This window comes from Chiloscyllium plagiosum, unplaced genomic scaffold (genome assembly GCF_037043375.1).
Source record: "Chiloscyllium plagiosum isolate Xiang-an unplaced genomic scaffold, Cpla_swu_hap1 HiC_scaffold_38, whole genome shotgun sequence".
Taxonomy (NCBI): domain Eukaryota; kingdom Metazoa; phylum Chordata; class Chondrichthyes; order Orectolobiformes; family Hemiscylliidae; genus Chiloscyllium; species Chiloscyllium plagiosum.
The window spans coordinates 24,340,547-24,362,998 of record NW_028270176.1 but is presented as its reverse complement, the minus strand read 5'-3'; the positions used below and the strand labels follow the sequence as shown (position 1 = coordinate 24,362,998).

The 22,452-nt window shown below is 44.9% G+C and overlaps 1 protein-coding gene across 2 annotated transcripts in view; it reads left to right on the top strand.

The window, feature by feature from the left end:
- Positions 1 to 10,106: 10,106 nt before the first annotated feature.
- Positions 10,107 to 22,452, top strand: part of LOC122544184 (sialic acid-binding Ig-like lectin 13) — a 30,802-nt gene continuing 18,456 nt past the window's right edge. Inside the window, exons 1-2 of one of the 2 annotated variants that reach the window (XM_043683234.2) lie at positions 10,107 to 10,253; positions 10,473 to 10,554. In XM_043683234.2, coding sequence (XP_043539169.2) covers positions 10,515 to 10,554 — 40 coding nt within the window. In that variant the 5' untranslated portion in view covers positions 10,107 to 10,253; positions 10,473 to 10,514. Of the gene's footprint in view, positions 10,555 to 22,452 lie in introns of both variants that reach the window. The other variant, XM_087981050.1, reaches the window with a different exon arrangement.

The window sequence follows — 22,452 nt, the reverse complement described above, 5'->3', positions numbered from 1 at the left end:
GTGTATTTCATCTGCCACTTCTTTGCCCACTCTCCTGACCTGTCTAAATCTTGCTGTAGCCTTCTCACCTTCTCATTACTACATGCCCCTCCACCTATCTTTGCACTATCTGCAAACTTGGCCAGAATGCCCTCAGTTCCTCCATCCACATCAATAACGCGTAAAGAGAAATGTGGTGGTCTCAATGCTGAGCCTATCGGAACACCACTTATCACCAGCTTTCATCCTGAAAGGGCCCTTTTATCCCCACTCTATCCCTTCTGTCAGACAGCGAATCTTCTGTCTGTGCTAGTACCTTGCCTGTTACACTACGGGCCCTTTTCTTACTCAGCAGCTTCCTGTGCCGCACCTTATCAAAGGCCTTCTGGAAGTCCAGATAGATAACATCCGTTGTCTCTCCTTCGTCTAACCTTCTCATTACCTCCCCAAAGAATGCTTACAGATTTGTCAGGCATGACCTCCCCTTGATGAAACCATGACTTTGCCCTATTTTACCATGCACTTCCCAGTGTTTAGAAATCTCATCCTTCGCAATGGACTCCAAAATCTTACCAATGACTGAGGTCAGGCTAATCAGCTTATTATTTACAATCTTTTGCCTTACTCTCTTCTTAAACAGGGGTATTACATTGATGATCTTCCAGTCCTTTAATTGGGGGGGGGGGGGGGGGGGGGAGGTGTTACATTAACGATTTTCCAGTTTGACAATGTTGCATCAGCATTGGGTTTGTTTTGAAATAATCCCTTGGACAATGATAATCCAAAGAGATTCCTCAGACATTCAGGATGCAAAAAGATTGCTGAGACAATGGGGATCCAAAGAGATTCCAGTGAGGATCATGATTGCTCATCTGTTGATTCCAAGGAAGAAGCATCAACCCTGCTGGCTTGCTCTACCATTACTGCTACTATGAATATACTCTTAATATGCTTGATCGTCTATCCTGTGTTCATGTTGTATTCACTCTTTTGTCTCCTGACGGTGCTAATGGCATCAGAATGGTCTTGGTGGCAAAGAGGAATTAAATTCATTTTCTGGTAAATACTGACAGTTCTCACCCCAGCTGACACAATATTGGAAAGTCAGCACTCCACACAAGGTGACAACACAGGAAGGTTCCTGTGCACAGATTCCGTATCTTTATAGTTACCCTTCTAACTGGGAGTCAGAATCTGGTTAACAATGTGAAATGGGGAATATTGTCAACAGGCCTTCACTACAAGAATCACAATGGTGAGTTTGGCATGGTTCCACTATCAGACTCGGCTCTATGTAGACCTGAAAGATGGAGACTGTTCCCTGATTATCAACAACATCAGATAGGGAGATGTGAGACAATTGTTATTTCAGAGGAGAATTTAACACCTGGAATGACTTTAGCTACTGAATAGCTACAGTTACTTCCTTGCAACCTGGCTTCACATTTCTGGCAAGTGCAGTACTATAATGACTAACAATTCACATCCACCACTTAATGAAAAATAACACAAACCATGACATTGATATGAACATACCACACAGTATTAACAATCCCAAATGTAATTCTCAATAACCTAGTGATAGCTTCCAGTACAGTCCTGGAACGACCTCTAATACTTTAATATCAGTGATTGAATATCTTGACTGCCTCCATTTTTAATTTTTGTTCTTTCATGGATGCAGTTGTCACCGGCTGGACATTAATTGACCATCCGTAATGGTTCAGAGGGCAGTTAGGAATCAACCCTATTGCTGTGGGTGTGGATTCACACATTGGCCGAACTGGATAAGGATGACAGATTTCCTTCCCTAAGGGACATTAGTGAACCAGTTGAATTTTACACCAATCAACAGTGGTAGCATTGTGGACATTTGGCCAGCTTTTTTATCCCAGACTTTCAGTGAATTCAAGTTTTACTTGATATTCAAACCCACATCAGAACATTATCCTTAGTCCTCAATTCCTATCAGGTTATCTACTTCCATCCATCACAGCTTAATAACACAGTGTCTGGTTAACAATAACCTGATGATAAGTTCTAGTTCCATCCTAAAATAATGTCTAATGCTTCTTTTAATGTCAATAATTAAATGCATTGTCTATGTCCAACCATGTTATCAACTTATTTGCTTCCATCAATCTCTATAATCCTGTTTAAAGTTTCACATAGAGATAGAAGAAAGGCCAAAGTAACACCCCTGTTTACGAAGAGAGGGAGGCAGAGGATGGAAACTATAAGCTGGTTAGCCTGACCCCGGTTGTTGGTATGATTGTAGATCCATTCTTAAGGACGAGATTGTGAAGTTCTTAGGTGTGCAATGATAAAGTAGGGGCAGAGTCAGCACAGCTTCATCAAGGGGAGGTCATGTCTGACAAATCTGTTAGAATTCTTTGAGGTCATGAACAAGTGAGACAAAGGAGAGCCAGTGAACAGCATCTATTTGGATTTCCAGAAGGCCTTTGTCAAAGTGCTGCACAGGAGGCTGTTCAATAAGATAAGAGCCCATGGTGTGAGGGGCAAGGTACTGGCATAGACAAAGGATTGAGTGACTGACAGAAGGTGGAGAGTTGGGATAAAGGCACCTTTGCCAGGATAGCGGCCTGTGACTAGTGGAGTTCTGCAGGAGTCAGAGTTGCGACCACAATTATTCATGACATACATTAGCAATCTGGATGAAGGAACTGAGGGCATTGTTGCTCAGTTTGCAGATGACATAAGGATAGGCAGAGGAATAGGTCCTGTTGTGGAAATGGGAGGCTGCCGAAGGAGTCGGTAAAGAGGTGGCAGATGGAATACACTAACAAAATGTAATGTTATACACTTTGATAGAAAGAATAACGATGTAGACTATTTTCTAAACAGGAAAAAGACTTCAGAAATCTGAAGCATAAAAGGATTTAGGAGTCCTAGTTCAGGATTCTTTAAAGGTTAACATGCAGTTAGGATGGAAAATGAATTGTTAGCATTCTTTTCAAGAGGTTGAGAATACAAAAGCAGAGATGTACTGCCAAGGCTATATAAAGTTCTGGTCAGGCGCAGTTGGAATATTGTGAGCAGTTTTTGGCCCAGATTGAAGGAAGGATTCGCTGGCTTTGAAGAGGGTCCAGAGGAGGTTTAGAAGAATAATCCTGGGATGAAGGGCTTGTCATATGAGAAATAGTTGAGGACTCTGGGTCTGTAATAAGTAGTGTTTAGAAGGACGAAGGAGAATCTGATTAAAACTCACAGAATACTGAGAGGCCTGGATAGAGTTGACATGGTGAAGATATTTCCATTTGTAGAAGATATTAGGACCCAAGGTAATAACCTCAGAATGAAAGGATGAATCTTCGGAATTGAGATGAGGGAGACTTTCTGCAGCCAGAGGGTGATTAATCCATGGAACTCATTGCCACAGAGGCAACGGTGGCCAAGCCACCAAGTGCATTTAAGACAGAAATAGATAGGTTCTTGATGAGTAAGGGGATCAAGGGTTACAGCGAGAAGGCAAGAGGATGGGATTGAGAAATATAGCAGCAGTAATCAAATGGTGGATCAGACTCAATAGTCTAATTCTGCTCCTATATCTTATTGTAATATAGACTTGCATTTCTCCAGCACCTTTCTCCACCTCAGAATATCTCAATAAACTTTGCAGACAACAAAGCATTCTTCGTATGCCATAATGTAACAGTCACAGCCACCAACTGCTGCACAGCAAGATCCCACAAACAACAACAGCTGCTCATAACAGTTGGATGCTAGGTGGGGGATAATTTCAAACAATTTGTGTCCTACTGTGGACAAGAGTTAATTTGTAATTGACTTTAAGAATCTAATGAGCCAGTTTGTACCCAAGCTGTGAACTGCTGTTTCACCCTGACCAGGTGCAGTCCTTACTGTTTTCAGCTTCACATCTATTTACTCGGTCAATTCGAGGCTGTCAGAGAGAATGTGAACTAAGGGTCAGAGACAGACCCTTCCCAATGTATATGTTCTTACCCTGATATGGAGCTACACAGACTCGTGCTGTCGGCAGGCAGAAACAGGGTATTCAGTCCATCTGCTCCATGCCAACATTTATGCTTGTCACAGTGTTATCAGATACAGGGTACTAATTTTTAAATTTCATCACCCTGTTTGACATCTTGTGTGTCCCTGCACTCAAAGTGTTTGGAAACGGGACTAAAACACTGACATGAAATGGCTACAGCAATCACTTGGTCCATCCAGTTTTGTGAAGCCAATGTCAATTCAACAAAAGGCAGTCCGAGATGAAAGCAACATTCTATCCCAGGGCAATTCAAGTAGTCAGGCAGGTCATCCCTCGCAGGTATGCAAAGTTCCTCACTGTCTATTTCATATCCATCATGAGAAGAATCTTCGCTTGTTGGAGATGAAATATCACTTACAAATACTAAACCTACAAAGACATAACTCGGCAGCTGCAAACATGCTGCTATTTCTAGCAGTTTGTTTTCAGCAGATGTGAGAGAGAGATTTTAGACCACAGAGAAAAACATATAGCGTGGCACGGTGGCTCAGTGATTAGCATTGCTGCCTCACAGTGCCATGAACCCAGGTTCAATTGTCGCCTCGGGTGTCTGTCTGTGTGGAGTTTGCACATTCTCCCCATCTCTGTGTGAGTTTGCTCTGGGTACTCCGGTTTCCTCGCATGATCCAAAAATGTGCTGGTTAGGTAAATTGACCATGCGAAATTGTCCATAGTGTTAGATGCATTAGTCAGGGCTAAATGCAAGGGTATGAGTCTGCGTGGGTCAGTGTGGACTTGTTGGGCCAAATGGCCTGTAGAGTTTCCCCACGGTAGAGAATTTAATAAATGGATAGAGAAGCTTGTCTCTGTCTGAACCTTTACCCCTCTGCCTCCTGCTTTGCAGAGACAGGAGGAGACTATTCAGCCCCCCCCCCTCAAACCTGTTATGCAGGAAGAGTAAAAGGCCATTCAACACCCCCCCCCCCCCCCCCCCCAATTGAGGCTTTTACACCAGAACAGGAGAGGCCATTCAGCCCCGATGAGGCTGTTACATAGGAACAGGTGGAGTCCATTCAGCCCACTCCTCAAACCTGTTCCACAAAACCAGGAGAGGCCATTCAGTTCCTTCTAGTATATTGCGCAAGAACAATTTGAATCCCAATCAACACCTCGAGCTTGCTACACAGTAAAATAAGTTGCGGCTATAGCAATGTGGTTGACTCGCAATTGCCCTCTGAAATGGCCTAGAAGACCATTCAGTTGTATCAATCTCTACAAAGTCTCAAAGAAATGAAACCAGACAGATAACCTGGCATCAGGTGATCACCAGAAACAGCCCTGTTGACCCGGCAAAGTCTTCCTCAAGAACATCTGGAGGCTAGTGCCAAAACTGGGAGAGCTGTATCACAGAGTAGTCAAGAAACAGCTTGACATATTCATTCTCACAGAATCATACCTTACAGACAATACCCAAGACACCACCATCACCATCCCTGGATATGTCCTTTCTCACCAGCAGGACCGACCCATCAGAGGTGGTGGCACAGTGGTAGACAGCTGGGAGGCAGTTGTTCTGGGAGTCCTCAGCATTGACACCTGACCCCATGAAGTCTCATGGCTTCAGGTTAAACAAGGGCAAGGAAACCTGCTGCTAATTAGCACATACCTTCTTCCCTCGGCTGATAAATCGATGCTCCTCCGTTTGGAACAACACTTAGAGGAAGCACTGAGGCTGGCAAGGGCACAAAGCATACTCTGGGAAGGCGGACTTCAACGTTCATCACCAAGAGTGGCTTGGCAGCAGTACTACTGATCGAGGTGGTTGGGTCTTAAAGGACAGAGCTGCTGAAATGGGTGTGCGGCAGATGGCGAGCGAACCAACAAGAGGAGAAAGCATACCTGACCTCACCCTCACAATCTGCCAGCTGCAGATGCATCCGTCCATGACAGTATTAGTAAGAGTGTTTACTGCACTGTTCTTGTGTTGACGAAGTCCTGCCTTCACATTGAAAATATCCTTCATCATGTTGTGTGACGCTATCACTGTGCTCAATGGGACAGACTTCAAACAGATCTAGCAACTCAAGACTGTACATCCATGAGGCACTGTGGGCCATTGGCAGCATAGAATTGTACTCAACACAATCCGTAATCTTATGGCCTGGCATTTCCTCCTCCTCCTCCTCCTCCCTCACAATCTGCCAGCTGCAGATGCGTCTGTCCATGACAGTATTAGTAAGCGTGTTTACTGCCAGGTGATATGCACCTGGTATATCTAAAAATGGGGTGTTCACCTGATGAAACCACCAAATAGGACTACTTGCATGCCAAACAACATAAGCAGCAAGAGTTGGACAGAGCTAAGCGATTCCACTACCAATGGATTAGATCTGAGCTCTGCAGTCCTGCTGCATCCAGTCATGAATGGTGGTGGATGATTAAATAACTCACTGCAGGAGGAGACTCCACAAACATCCCCATTCTCAATAATGGAAGAGCCCAGAACATCAGTGCCAAAGACAAGGCTGAAGCTTTTGCTACAATCTCCAGCCAGCAGTGGGCTGAGTGGATGATCCATCTCAGCCTCCTCCAGTGGTCCCCAGCATTACAGATACCAGTCTTCAGCCAATTCAATATCAAGAAATGGTTAGAGGAATTGGATACTCCAAAGGCTATGGGCCCTGACAACATTCTGGCAATATTACTGAAGACTTGTGCTCCAGAACCTGCTGCTCCCCGAGCCAGCCTGTTCCAGTCAGTTATAACTGGCATCTACATAACAAAGTGGAAATTTGCCCACATATGTACTGTATATAATAAAACAGAACAAGTCCAACCTGGTATATTACTGCCCCATCAGTCCACTCTTGATCATCAGTAAAGTGATGGAAGGCGGCATCAATAGTGTTATCAAGCAGCACCAGCTCAGCAATAACCTGCTCAATGACTCCATGTTTATGATCCACCAGGGCCACTCAGCCCCTGACCCCATTACAGCCTTGGTTCAAACATGGACAAAAGAACTGAATTCCAGTGGTGAGGTGAGAGCGACAGCCCTTGACATCAAGGCTGTATTCGACCCAGTGTAGCATCAAGGATGTGTAGCAAAACTGGAATTAAAGAGCTTAAGGGGGCAAACACTCTGCTGGTTAGAGTCATAGCTGACATGTAGGAAGATGGTCGTGGTTGTTGGAGGTCACGTGAGTCATCTCAGCTTCAGGACATCTCTGTAGGATTTCCTGAGATTAGTGTCCTCAGCCCAACCATTTTCAGCTGCTTCATTGATGACCTTCTCTCCGTCATAAGGTCAGAAGTGGGGATGTTTGCCAATGATTGCACAATGCAGCACCATTCATGACTCCTCAGAGACTGAAGCAGTCCATGCTCAAATGCAACAAGATCTGGACAATATCCAGGTTTGGGCTGACAACTGCAAGTAAAATCTTCGAGGAGAAAGTGAGGTCTGCAGATGCTGGAGATCAAAGTTGAAACTTTATTGCTGGAACAGCACAGCAGGTCAGGCAGCATCCAGGGAACAGGAGATTCGACGTTTTGGGCACAGGCCCTTCTTCAGGAATGAGCAGAGAGTGCTCAAAGCACTCCGCTTCTTCCTTTCCCGCCGTATCACCCAGTACCCTTCCACCGACACCCTCCTTCGACTGACCGAACTGGTCTTCACCCTGAACAACTTTTCTTTCCAATCCTCCCACTTTCTCCAAACAAAAGGAGTAGCCATGGGCACCCGCATGGGCCCCAGCTATGCCTGCCTCTTCGTAGGGTATGTGGAACAATCCATCTTCCGCAACTACACTGGCCCCACCCCCCATCTTTTCCTTCGCTACATTGATGACTGTATCGGCGCTACCTCGTGCTCCCACGAGGAGGTTGAACAGTTCATCCACTACACTAACACCTTCCACCCCGACCTCAAATTCACCTGGACAGTCTCGGACTCCTCCCTCCCCTTCCTAGACCTTTCTGTTTCTATCTCAGGCGACCGAATCAACACGGACATCTACTACAAACCAACCGACTCCCACAGCTACCTGGACTACACCTCCTCCCATCCTGCCCCCTGTAAAAATGCCATCCCATTCTCCCAATTCCTTCGTCTCCGCCGCATCTGCTCCCAGGAGGACCAGTTCAAAATACGTACAACACAGATGGCCTCCTTCTTCAAGGACCGCAATTTCCCTCCCGATGTGGTCGACGGTGCCCTCCACCGCATCTCCTCCACTTCCCGCTCCTCCGCCCTTGAGCCCCGCCCCTCCAACCGCCACCAGGACAGAACCCCACTGGTCCTCACCTACCACCCCACCAATCTCCATGTACAGCGCATCATCCGCCGTCACTTCCGCCACCTCCAAACAGACCCCAGCACCAAGGATATATTTCCCTCCCCTCCCCTATCAGCTTTCCATAGAGACCACTCCCTCCGCGACTCCCTTGTCAGATCCACACCCCCCACCGACCCAACCTCCACTCCCGGCACCTTCCCTTGCAACCGCAGGAGGTGCAACACTTGCGCCCACACCTCCCCCCTCACTTCTCTCCAAGGCCCCAAAGGAAACTTCCATATCCGCCACAGATTCACCTGCACCTCCACCCACATCATCTACTGCATCCGCTGCAGCCGGTGTGGCCTCCTCTATATTGGGGAGACAGGCCGCCTACTTGCGGAGCGATTCAGAGAGCACCTCTGGGCCACCCGGACGAACCAACCCAACCACCCTGTAGCACAGCATTTCAACTCCCCCTCCCACTCCACCGAGGATATGCAGGTCATTGGACTCATCCACCGCCAAACCACAACAACGCGACAGTCGGAGGAGGAACGTCTTATCTTCCGACTGGGAACCCTCCAACCACAGGGGATGAACTTGGACTTCACCAGTTTCTTCATCCCCCCTCCCCCCACCTTGTCTCAGCCGAATCCCTCCAGCCCGGCACCGCCTTCCTGACCTGCAGTCTTCTTCTTGACCTCTCCGCCTCCATCCTACTCCGACCTATCACCCTCACCTTGACCTCTTTCCACCTATCACATTTCCAACGCCCCTCCTCCAAGTCCCTCCTCCCTACCTTTTATCTTCTCCTGCTGAACACTCTCTGCTCATTCCTGAAGAAGGGCCTGTGCCCGAAACGTCGAATCTCCTGTTCCCTGGATGCTGCCTGACCTGCTGTGCTGTTCCAGCAATAAAGTTTCAACTGCAAGTAAAAGCCAGGCTATGACCATCACCAGTAAAAGACAATTTAACCACTATCCCTTGTCATTCAACAGTGTTCCCATCACTGAGTTCTCCACAATCAACATGCTAGGAGTTATCATTAATCAGAAACTGAACTGGACTCACCACATAAACTCAATGGCTACAAAAGCCGGTCACAGACCAGGAATACTGTGGCGAGTAAGTCACCTCCTGATACCTCAAAGCCTGTCCACCATCTACAAGGCACAATTCAGAAATGTGATGGAATACTCCCCACTTGCCTGGATGAGTGCAGCTCTAGCAACATTTGAGAAGCTTAACACCATCCAGGACAAAGCAGCCCACTTGATTGGCACCATATCCATAAACATCCACTGCTCCCAACACTAACATTCAGTAGCAGCAGTGTGTATTATCTACAAGATGCACTGCAGAAATTCACCAAAGATCCTTAGACAACTCCTTCCAAATCCTTGACTACTTACATTTAGAAGGATAAGAGCAGCAGATATATGAGAACACCATCACCTTCAGGTTCCCCTCCAAGTCACTCACGATCCTGACTTGGAAACATATTAGCATTCCTTCACTATTGCTGGAATTCCCTTCCGAAGGGCATTGTGGGTCAACCCACAGCAGAAGCCCTACAGTGACTTCAGAAGGCAGCTCAGAACCACCTTCTCAAGGGCAACTAGGGACCAGCAATAAATACTGGCCAACCAGGGATGCCCACATCTCACAAAATGAATAAATAAGTAAGCTCAAAGGGTTAACATTTTTCTCGCAGAGGCAGCTTGTAATGCTGCTTTCTCAAATCAACGCAACTTCCTGAATTGACTCACAGTGAAACACCAACTCCTTCTAATGAAATTAACAGAAGCAGCACATAAAGAGGCCAGTCATGATACACAGGTTGTGACAGTGGTTACTCCCCTGGCGAGCAATTGGACAGGTCCTGAGTCAGTTACACAATGACTGGAACTTGCTTCTGTGATCAACATTATCCTTTGCTGACATTGTAACTTTGTGAAGACAGATTCCAATGATGCCTTCGGAAGATTTCAATTAATGATTGGGTTCTGGTGGAGACGGTGAGCTCAAGTCTATCTTGGAACAGAGCATCTTTCTTGATCAAAGGAATCAGAGAAATACAGAGACAGGAACTTTGGCACATGCTTTTTTTCTTAAAGCCTTGAACCCACAGAGAATCAACGTGGTCTATGAGGACAATGTCTAAAAGTAGTTCTGATTTCTTGAGAGCTGTTGCACAAGAGGTACTTTTGTAGTACATCAGCTACTTTTTCTTTCAGAGCTTGCGAGGGAGGAGCTGACGAAATACCTGGGAGCGAACAATGATCGAGAAATCTTATTTCCTGCTGTCGCTTCTCCAAGGTAATGTCATTGTCAGTTTGGATAGATTTATGCTTAATGTAAATATCAGTCTTACTGAGCTCTGATTGTATGCTGCCTGACTTGCTGTGCTTTTTTTCAGTCCTACACTTCTTGACTCTTGACTCTCCAGCACCTGCAGACCTCACTTTCTTCTGATTGGGAACTAATTCAACAATACGCCAGTTATAAAGACCACATCTTTTAATAACGTAGAATATAGAAGCAGAAGTAGGTCATTTGGCCCTTTAAGTCTACTCCATTCGTCAATATGATCATGGCTGATCATCCAACACAGCCTCCTGGTCTGGCTCTCTCTCCCCCAGAACCTTTTAGCCCTTTAGTCCTAAGAACTACTTCTAACTGTGGCAGAGAATTCTACAGGTTCACCACTCTCTGGGTGAAAAACATTTACCTCATCTCAATGCTAAATGGCCTACCTGGTATCCTTAGGCTGTGACCCTGTCATTGGGAACATCCTAGCCAGTCCTCTGAGAATTTTGTAGGTTACTATGCGATCTCTCTCATTCTTGTAAACCCTGTTCAATGTAGTTTAAAATTTGTACCTTTTGCTAATGTTGTTGTATTCCCCATGAAGTCAACACAGCAGTTACTAAAATGGACATGCTGTTCAGCATCACCCTTGCTGTCCATTCTCACTGAACTTGAAACCTCACTAAGATAACTGATTATAGGGAATGAAGGCAAACCAGTTCGTGGATACAGGTATAAAATTCCATTTCCATATTTGCCTGTGATCTCAATACATGCAGAGCTCAGTCTAGAGGCACTTTCATAGAATAGAATCCCCAAAGTGTGGAAACAGGCCCTTCAGCCCAACAAATCCACACCAACCCTGCAAAGAGTAACTCACCCTGATCCATTCACCTATCGTAATATTCTATATTTGCCTCAGACTACTACATCTAACCTACACATCCCTGAAAACTATGGGCGATTTAGCATGGCCAATTCACCTCACCTGCACATCTTTGGGGTTGTGGGAGGAACCTGGAGCACCCGGAGGAAACCCACACAGACACGGGGAGAATGTGCCAACTCCACACAGACACGGGGAGAATGTGCCAACTCCACACAGACACGGGGAGAATGTGCCAACTCCACACAGACACGGGGAGAATGTGCCAACTCCACACAGACACGGGGAGAATGTGCCAACTCCACAGAGATGGCTGAGGCTGGAATCAAACTTTGCTCAAGTTTTTCATGATGCCTACAAGACTCAGGTCAGTGCTGACATTGGGGATCCATCAGTCTCCATTGCTGTATCAGCATCAACAGCACAGTGCTTGAATCAGATATAATCCCTGAGACAATAAAAGAGATCTCTCAGACAGAGGAGTCAAGGAGGTTCCTTGGACAATGAGGATTTTTCTTTATTCTTTTGTGGGACATAAGTGTTTGGCCAGGATTTATTGCCCGTCCCTAGTTGCCCTTGAAAGGTGATGATGAGTTGCCTTCTTGAACAGCTGCAGTCCACCTAATGTGGGCTGACCCATAGTACCCTTCGGAAGGGAATTCCAGGATTTTGACTCAGCGACAGTGAAGGAACGGCGATATATTTCCAGGTCAAGATGTTGAGTGGCTTGGGGGAGAACTTGCAGGTGATGGTGTTCCTATGTATCTGTTGCCTTGTCCATTTGGATTGAAATAGTCGTGAATTTGGAAGGTGCTATCTAAGGATTATTGGAGAATTTCTGCAGTGCATCTTGTAGATTTTACACACTGCTGCTACTGCTAGTGGTGGAGGGAGTGGATGCTGTGGATGTGATGCCAATCAAGCTTTGCTCTGGATGGTGTCAGGAGCTGAGTGTTATTAAAGCTGTGCCCATCCAGGCAAGTGGTTTGGATCCTATTACACTGCTGACTTGTGCCTTGTTGATATTACAGGTGAGTTACTCACCGCCGTATTCCTTGCCGCTGACCTGCTCTTGTAGGCATGGTGTTCATTAGTTAGTCCATTTGAGTTTGTGGTCAATGGTATCCACTAAGAATGCTGATAGTGGGGGATTCAGTGATGGCCAAACCATTGATTGTCAAGGGTGGTGGTTAAATTATCTCTTATTGGTGATGGTCATAGCTTGACATTAATGTGGAAAGAATGTTACTTGCCAATCGTCAGCCCAAACCTGGACATTATCCTGATCATGTTGCATTTGGACATGGTCTGCTTAAGGATCTGAGGAATCGCGAATGGTGCTGAACATCGTGCGCTCTTCGGCGAACATCCCTGCTTCTGCCCTCACGATGAGGGAAGGTTTGGGTGGGATGCTCTTCAGAGGGTTTATGTGAACTTGCTGGGCCAAATGGCCTGTTTCCACACTGTAGGGATTCTAATTCAAAGAAGAAACAGTGGGTGATTCTGATAAATCATCATGTTTGATTTTAATTTATGTCCAAACTAGGGAAATCAGATTGTCAATCATATCCAGGGTGAGGAATTTCTTACAGCAACGAGGTCTGGAGCCAACTAGAGTGCAGGTTATAAGACACTTGGTATTGTATAATGTGACAGGATTAATGAATGATCTTGGAGTTAAGACATCCCTAAGTAGCAGCAACTACAATGTCATAGGATTTTACATCCAGTTTTAAAAGGAGAAGACTGGGTCTAAGAGTAGTATTTTAAACCTAGTATTTTAGTAAGGACAACTATGTGGGTGTGACAGTGAAGTGAACAGGTGTAATAGAATAGAGAATATATCAATAGAGACACAGTGGTAAGCATTTAAGGAGATATTCCAGAATATTTTCTGACTGTAAAAATAATCTAAGGGGAACACTCATTGCTATATCAAGGAAAAAATGAACAACCGTGCAAAGATGAATGGCAGATCAGAATGATTGATGAGAATGTAGGGAATAGCAGGGAATGACTAAAAGGTTAATTAGGAAGAGGAGGAAGCTGGCTAGAAATGTAAAATAATGTATAGCAAGAGTTTCTACAGGTAGTTACAGAGGAAAAGAGTAAGTCTGAAGAGTGATAATGGGAGTTAATGGAAGTTAATAAGGAAATAGCAGATGAAATTAACATTTTATTTCTGTCTTCAACACAGAAGATTAAAAAATTTCAAATAGTAACTATAAATCAGGAGATGAAAGGAAGAAGGAATTTAGGAAAGCTACAATCTCAAGGGAACTTGTAATAGACAAACAAATTACAGAAATGTTTCATCATATTTCTTTTTATTTGTTCACGGGATGTGCGAGGCCAGCATTGAGTGCAATTAGGAGTCAATCAGATTGTTGTGGTTTTGATGTCATGTGTAGGCCAGACTAGTTAAGAACAGCACATTTTCTTCCATTAGTAAACCACATTGGCTTTTCCTGACAACTGACAGTCACCATTACGGGTGGCATGATGGCTCAGTGGTTAGCAATGCTGCCTCACAGCACCAGGGATCCGGGCTCAATTCCTGCGTTGGGCAACTGTCTGCGTGGAGTTTGCACATTCTCTCCATGTCTGCATGGGTTTCCTCCAGGTGATCTGGTTTTCTCCCACAGTCCAAAGATGTGCAGGTTAGGTGAATTGGCCAGGCTACATTATCCATAGCGTTAGGTGCAGGGGAATGGGTCTGGGTGGGTTGCTCCTCGGAGGGTTGGTGTGGACTTGTGGGAAACTAATCAATTAGACTATGATTTGGAGATGCTGGTATTGGACTAGGGTGTACAAAGTTAAAAATCACACAACGCCATGTTATAGTCCAACAGGTTTAATTGAAAGCACACTAGCTTTCGGAGCACCGCTCCTTCATCAGGTGCATAACCTGGTGTTATGTGATTTTTAACCATTTGACTATGTTTTATTCTTAGATTTTGTACTGAATTCAGATTTCACCATTTGCCATGGTGGAATTTGAACCCATGTTCTGCAACATACCAGCCTGGGCCATTGCACACTAGATAAGCAGCATCACCACTACACCAGCACCAACCCCATGGTGGAAAATAGCAAAACTAACTCTTCTATTCAAGAAGAGAGGGAGGTAGAAAACAGAATACTGTAGGCCAGTTCGACTGACGTCTGTCATATGGAATGCATTCAAAATGATGGTTAGAAAGATTATATTTCTGCCATCAAGGTAATCAAGTAGAGTCATGGTTTTGGGAAAGGGAAATCATGTTTAACCAATGTATTGCAGTAACTGTACTGTACTTTGATTTCAAGAAGGCAATGAGGGGTACGCCGGCTTCCAAGAGATCAATTGTATTACGGGATTCTGTAGTCAGAGGTACAGACAGACGTTTCTGTGGCCAACAGAGAAAAAGCAGAATGGTGTGTTGTTTCCCTGGTGCCAGGATCAAGGATGTCTCAGAGAGGGTGCAGAATGTTCTCACGGGGGAGAGGGGCCAGCAGGAGGTCACTGTCCACATTGGAACAAAAGGCATTGGAAGGGAAAAGGTTGAGACTCTGAAGGGAGACTACAGAGAGTTAGGTAGAATTTTAAAAAGGAGGTCCTCAAGGGTAGTAATATCTGGATTACTCCCAGAGCTATGAGCTAGTGAGGGCAGGAATAGGAGGAGAGAGCAGATGAATGCATGGCTGAGGAGCTGGTGTATGGGAGAAGGATTCACATTTTTGGATCATTGGAATCTCTTTTGGGGTAGAAGTGACCTGTACAAGAAGGGCGGATTGCACCTAAATTGGAAGGGGACTGATATACTGGCAGGGAAATTTGCTAGAACTGCTTGGGAGGATTTAAACTAGTAAGGTGGGGAGGGGGTGGGACCCAGGGAGATAGTGAGGAAAGAGATTGATCTGAGACGGGTACAGCTGAGAACAGAAGTGAGTCAAACAGTCAGGGCAGGCAGGGACAAGGTAGGATTAAGAAATTAAACTATTTATTTCAATGCAAGGGACCTAACAGGGAAGGCAGATGATCTCAGGGCATGGTTAGGAACATGGGACTGGGATATCATAGCAATTACAGAAACATGGCTCAAGATGGGCAGGACTGGCAGCTGAATGTTCCAGGATACAAATACTACAGGAAGGATAGAAAGGGAAGCGAAAGAGGAGGGGGAATGACATTTTTGAAAAGGGATAGCATTACAGCTGTGCTAAAGGAGGATATTCCCGGAAATACATCCAGGAAAGTTATTTGGGTGGAACTGAGAAATAAGAAAGGGATGATCACCTTATTGGGATTGGATTATAGACCCCCCCAATAGTCAGAGGGAAATTGAGAATCAAACTTGTAAGGAGATCTCAGCTATCTGTAAGAATAATAGGGTGGTTATGGTAGGGGATTTTAACTTTCTAAACATCGACTGGGACTCCCATAGTGTTAAAGGTTTAGATGGAGAGGAATTTCTTAAGTGTGTACAAGACAATTTTCTGATTCAGTATGTGGATGTATCTACTAGAGAAGGTGCAAAACTTGACCTACTCTTGGGAAATAAGGCAGGGCAGGTGACTGAGGTGTCAGTGGGGGAGCACTTTGGGGCCAGCGACCATAATTCTATTCGTTTTAAAATAGTGATGGAAAAGGATAGACCAGATCTAAAAGTTGAAGTTCTAAATTGGAGAAAGGCCAATTTTGACGGTATTAGGCAAGAACGTTTGAAAGCTGATTGGAGGCAGATGTTCGCAGGTAAAGGGACGGCTGGGAAATGGGAAGCCTTCAGAAGTGAGATAACAAGAATCCAGAGAAAATATATTCCTGTCAGGGTGAAAGGAAAGGCTGGTAGGTATAGGGAATGCTGGATGACTAAAGAAATTGAGGGTTTGGTTAAGAAAAAGAAGGAAGCATATGTCAGGTGTAGACAGGATAGATCGAGTGAATCCTTAGAAGAGTATAAAAGAAGTATAAGTATACTTAAGAGGGAAATCAGGAGGGCAAAGCGAGGACATGAGATAGCTTTGGCAAATAGAATTAAGGAGAATCCAAAGGGGTTTTACCAATATATTCAGGACAAAAGTGTAACTAGGGAGAGAATAGGGTCCCTCAAGGATCAGTAAGGCGGCCTTTGTGTGGAGCCACAGAAAATGGGGGAGATACTAAATGAATATTTTGCATCAGTATTTACTGTGGAAAAGGATATGGAAGATATAGAATGTAGGGAAATAAATGGTGACATCTTGCAAATTGTCCAGATTACAGAGGAGGAAGTGCTGGATGTCTTGAAACGGTTAAAGGTGAATAATCCCCAGGACCTGATCAGGTGTATCCGAGAACTCTGTGGGAAGCTAGAGAAGTGATTGCTGGGCCTCTTGCTGAGATATTTGTATCATCTATAGTCACAGGTGAGGTGCTGGAAGACTGGAGGTTGGCAAACGTGGTGTCACTGTTTAAGAAGGGCGGTAAAGACAAGCCAGGGAACTATAGACCAGTGAGCCTGACCTCGGTGGTGGGCAAGTTGTTGGACGGAATCCTGAGGGACAGGATGTACATGTATTTGGAAAGGCAAGGACTGATTTGGGATAGTCAACATGGCTATGTGCATGGGAAATCATGTCTCACAAACTTGATTGAGTTTTTTGAAGAAGTAACAAAGAAGATTGATGAGGGCAAAGCAGTAGATGTGATCTATATGGACTTCAGTAAGGCGTTCAACAAGGTTCCCCATGGGAGACTGATTAGCGAGGTTAGATCTCATGGAATACAGGGAGAACTAGCTATTTAGATACAGAACTAGCTCAAAGGTCGAAGATAGAGGGTGGTGGTGGAGGGTTGTTTTTCAGACTGGAGGCCTGTGACCAGTGGAGTGCCACAAGGATCGGTGCTGGGTCCTCTAGTTTTTGTCATTTACATAAATGATTTGGATGCGAGCATAAGAGGTACAGTTAGTAAGTTTGCAGGTGACACCCAAATTGGAGGTGTAGTGGACAGCGAAGAGGGTTACCTCAGATTACAACAGGATCTTGACCAGATGGGCCAATGGGCAGAGAAGTGGCAGATGGAGTTTAATTCAGATAAATGTGAGGTGCTGCATTTTGGGAAAGCAAATCTTAGCAGGACTTATACATTTAATGGTAAGGTCCTGGGGAATGTTGCTGAACAAAGAGACGTTGGAGTGCAGGTTCATAGCTCCTTGAAAGTGGAGTCGCAGATAGATAGGATAGTGAATAAGGTGTTTGGTATGCTTTCCTTTATTGGTCAGAGTATTGAGTACAGGAGTTGGGAGGTGATGTTGCAGCTGTACAGGACATTGGTTAGGCCACTGTTGGAATATTATGTGCAGTTCTGGTCTCCTTCCTATCGGAAAGATGTTGTGAAACTTGAAAGTGTTCAGAAAAGATTTACAAGATGTTGCCAGGGTTGGAGAATCTGAGCTGCAGGGAGGGACTGAACAGGCTGTAGCTGTTTTCCCTGGAGCATCAGAGGCTGAGGGGTGACCTTATCGAGGTTTACAAAATTAGGAGGGGCATGGATAGGATAAATAGACAAAGTCTTTTCCCTGGGGTCGGGGAGTCCAGACCTAGAGGGCATAGGTTTAGGGTGAAAGGGGAAAGATATAAAAGAGACCTAAGTGGAAACGTTTTCACACAGAGGGTGGTACGTGTATGGAATGAGCTGCCAGAGGATGTGGTGGAGGCTGGTACAAATGCAACATTAAAGAGGCATTTGGATGGGTATATGAATAGGAAGGGTTTGGAGGGACATGGGCCGGGCGCTGGCAGGTGGGACTAGATTGGGTTGTGATGTCTGGTCGGCATGGACGGGTTGGATCGAAGGGTCTGTATCCATGCTGTACATCTCTATGACACTATGACTCTAAGATATTTGGTCAGGCAGCACATGAAAATCTCTTGTGGAAAATAAAAACTCATGTTACAGAGGGTACCAAATTAGCATGGACTGCAGCCAGATGGTGCACAGTGAAGGCTTCCAAGGATTAAAAGTGGTGTTGATATGGAGGAGTAGATGGGACATGAAGGCAAGAGAAGAACCTATGTCATAATTTCTTTCCCTGGCTCCAGTTAATCCTCTGAACTTTTCTTCGAGGCTGTGTTGCTGAAAATATTCAAGACTGAGTTAGATTAATTTGTGATCAAAAATGGAGTCAAGGATACAGTGAAAAGGTAGGAGAGGAAAGCTAAGGTCATGATTTTACATCAGAACTAGGAGCAGGAGTAGGCCCATCAGGCCCTCGAGCCTGCTCCACCATTTTATATGATGTCCTGAAGAAGGGTTGCACCCGAAATGTCAAGTTCTCCATCTCCTGATGCTTCCTGGCTTGCTGTGTTCTTCTAGCCTCCTGCCTGTCTACATTCGATATGATTATGGCTCATAATCACCTTGGCCTCAACTCTACTTTCTTGCCTGCTCCCCACTCCGCTAACTCTTCAACGCATTGCTCATTCTAAATCTCTCTATGTTCTCTTTAATTTTACTCTAGGTCCTGGAATCCATCTGTGGTAGTGAATTCCAAAGATTCATGACACTTTCAGAGAAATAACTTCTCCTCATCTCTGTTTTAAATCTGCTCCCCTTTATCCTATCACATGAGATGCAATGAGAACTAGCCAATTCAATACCAAATTGGTTTGACAGAAGGATGGTAGTTAAGGGTTGTTTTTTGGCCTGGAGGCCTATGACCTGCATTGTGCCACAGGGGTCAGTGCTGAATCCACTGTTGTTTGTCAGTTATATAATGATTTGTATGAGAATGTCGGAGGCATAATTGGCTTTGTGGATGACATCAAAATTGATGGTATAGTGGATGGTGAAGAAGGTTACCTCAGGTTCCAATGGGGACTTGATCAACTGGGCCTTGGGCCAATGAATGGCAGATGGAGCTTAATTTTGATAAATATGAGATGTTGCAATTTGGTGAGACAAACCAGGGCAGGATATACACAGTTAGTGATAGGACCGGGGGGAGTGTTGCAAAATAGAGAAATCTAGAGGTGCAGGTACTTTCCTTGAAAGTAGCATCTCAGGTAGACAGGGTAGTGAAGAAGGTGTTTGGCATGCTTGCGTTCATCAGTTAGAGCACTGAGCACAAGAGTTGGGATGTACAAGACATTGGCAAGGCCACATTTGGAGTACCGCAGAAAGGATGTTATCAAACTGCAAAGGGAGCAAGAAACATTTACAAGGATGTTAACAAGACTGGAGGTTTAGACTTGTAAGGAGAGGCTGGATAAGCTGGGACTGTTTTCCCTGGAACACAGGATGCTGAGGAGTGACGTTGCAGGTGTTTATAAAATCAGAGTGAGGTGAATTCAGAACTAGAGGGCATAGGTTTAACATGAGACAGGAAAGATTTGAAAAGGACCCGATGGTCAACTTTTTCACAAAGAAAGTAGTGCAGACAGAATGAACTACCAAAGGAAGTGGTAGGTGCAGGTACAATTTCAACATTTAAAAGACATTTTGATAAGTGCATGGATCAGAAAGGTTCAGAGAGATATGGAACAAAAACATGCAAATTGGATTAGATCAGTTGAGGAAACCTAGTTGGTTTGGATGAGATGGGCAAAAAGGACAGTTTCTATACTGTACACCTCAGTGATTCCCATTCCCTTTATAATCTTAAAAACCCCAATTAGACCTCCGCATTTTATTTTGAAGGCAGTCGGAGTGAGAGGAGCAACAGCAAGGACTAGAGGCCCGACAGGAAGGTAAATGTTAAAAAGATATAAAAGCTGGCTTCAGGAGTTCAGCGTTCTTCACTTTTTTTGGTGGCGGTTGGAGTGGGAGGAGCGACAGCGAGGGCCAGAGGCCTGACAGGAAGGTAAATTTTAAACGATATAAAAGCTTACCTCACATAAAGGCAGAGCGTATACTGAGGAGGAGTGCACATGGGTCTGTTGGGTAAGTGAGGCTTATATTTGGGTGGTTGCTTTACCCAAAACACCACTTAGGTAGTGGCTCCAATCCGTCCTCCTCCTCTAACCAAAAAACAAGGTTCTGTGCTCCAATTGGTAAGGTGACTGGTCTCTGTTTTTTTAGGTTTGCAGTCGTCTCGTTGGGAATGTAGAATAGTGGGAATGGAGGTTAGAGATGTTGAATGTTCCTCCTGCAGAACGTGTGAAGTAAGGGTCACCAGTAGTGTCCCTGCTGACTTCATCTGTGGGAAGTGTACCCAACTCCAGCTCCTCGAAAACTGCGTTAGTGAACTGGAGCTGGAGCTGGATGACCTTGGGATCATTCGGGAGGCCGAGGGGCTTATTGAGAGGAGTTACAGGGAGGTAGTCACATCTCAGGTAAAAGAAGAAGGTGGATGGGTTATCGGGATCCACTTAGGCACCAGCAACATAGGTAGGAAGAGAGATCGGGATTTAAGGCAGAAATTCAGGGAGCTAGGGTCAAAGCTTAAAGCAAGAAACAGAGTTGTTATCTCTGGTTTGTTGCCCGTGCCACGTGCGAGCGAGATGAGGAAAGGGAGAGAGAGGAGTTGAACACATGGCTACAAGGATGGTGCACAAGGGAGGGTTTTGGATTCCTGGATAATTGGGGCTCTTTCTGAGATAAAAGCATCCTACAAACAGGATGCTTTTCACCTGAATCAGAGGGGTACAAATATCTTGGGATGGGGGGATTTGCTGTTGCTCTTCGGGTGGGTTTAAACTAGTCCAGCAGGGGGATGGGAACCAAATTTTTTGTTGTTGCAGTATATGGGAGGCTGAGAGTAGTGAAGTCAGAATTAAGATTTCAAGATTGCAAGAAGGCACCGGCAAGCAAGAATTTGGTTTGAAGTGTGTATACTTCATCACCAGGAGCATCCAGAAGAAGATGGGTGAACTTACAGCATGGGTTAGTATCTGGGATGTCAATATTGTGGCCATTTCAGAGACATGGGTAGAGCAGGGACAAGAATGGTTATTGCAGGTTCCGGGATTCAGATGTTTCAGTAAGAACAGAGAAAATGGTAAAAGAGGGGGAGGTGCGGCACTGTAATTGAAGGACAGTATTATGGTGGCAGAAAGGACGTTTGAGGACTCATCTACTGAGGTAGTGTGGGCTGAGATTAGAAACAGGAAAGGAGAGATTACCCTGTTGGGAGTTTTCTGTTGGCCTCCTCACACTAGGAAAAGACAATGTGATCGAGGAGGATACTGAGATACGGGCTGCTAGACTAGATGGGATTGACATTTGCAGGGAAGAGATGTTAGCAATTCTGGAAAGTGTAAAAATAGATGTTTCCTGGGCTGGATGGGATTTATCCGCAGACTGTCTGGGAAGCTGGGGGGAGATTGCCGAGAGTTTGGCTTTGATTTTTATGTCATCATTGTCTACAGGAATAGTGCCAGAAGACTGGAGGATAGGAAAGGTTATTCCCTTTTTCAAGAAGGGGAGTAGAGTCAACCTTCGAAAATATAGACCTGTGAGCCTTACTTCAGTTATGGGTAAAGTGCTGGAAAGGGTTATAAGGGATAGGATTTATAATAATCTAGAGTGGAATAAGTTGATTAGGGATCATCAACATGGTTTTGTGAAGGATAGGTCGTGCCTCACAAACCTTATTGAGTTCTTTGAGGAGGTAACCAAACAGATGGATGAGGGTAAAGCAGTTGATGTTGTGTATATGGATTTCAGTAAGGCATTTGATAAGGTTGCCCATAGTAGGCTATTGCACTAAAATATGGAGGCATGGGTTTTAGGGTGATTTAGCAGTTTGGATCAGAAATTGGCTAACTGAAAGAAGACAGAAGGTGGTGGTTGATGGGAAATATTCATCCTGAAGTTCAGTTACTAGTAGGGTACCACAAGGATCTGTTTTGGGTCCACTGTTGTTTGTCATTTTTACAAATGACCTGGTTGAGGGTATAGAAGGATGGGTTAGTAAATTTACAGATGACACGAGGTCGGTAGAGTTGTGGATCGTGACGAAGGATGTTACTGGTTACAGAGAGACATAGATAAGCTGCAGAGCTGCGCTGAGAGAAGACAAATGGAGTTTAATGTGGAAAAGTGTGAGATCATTCAC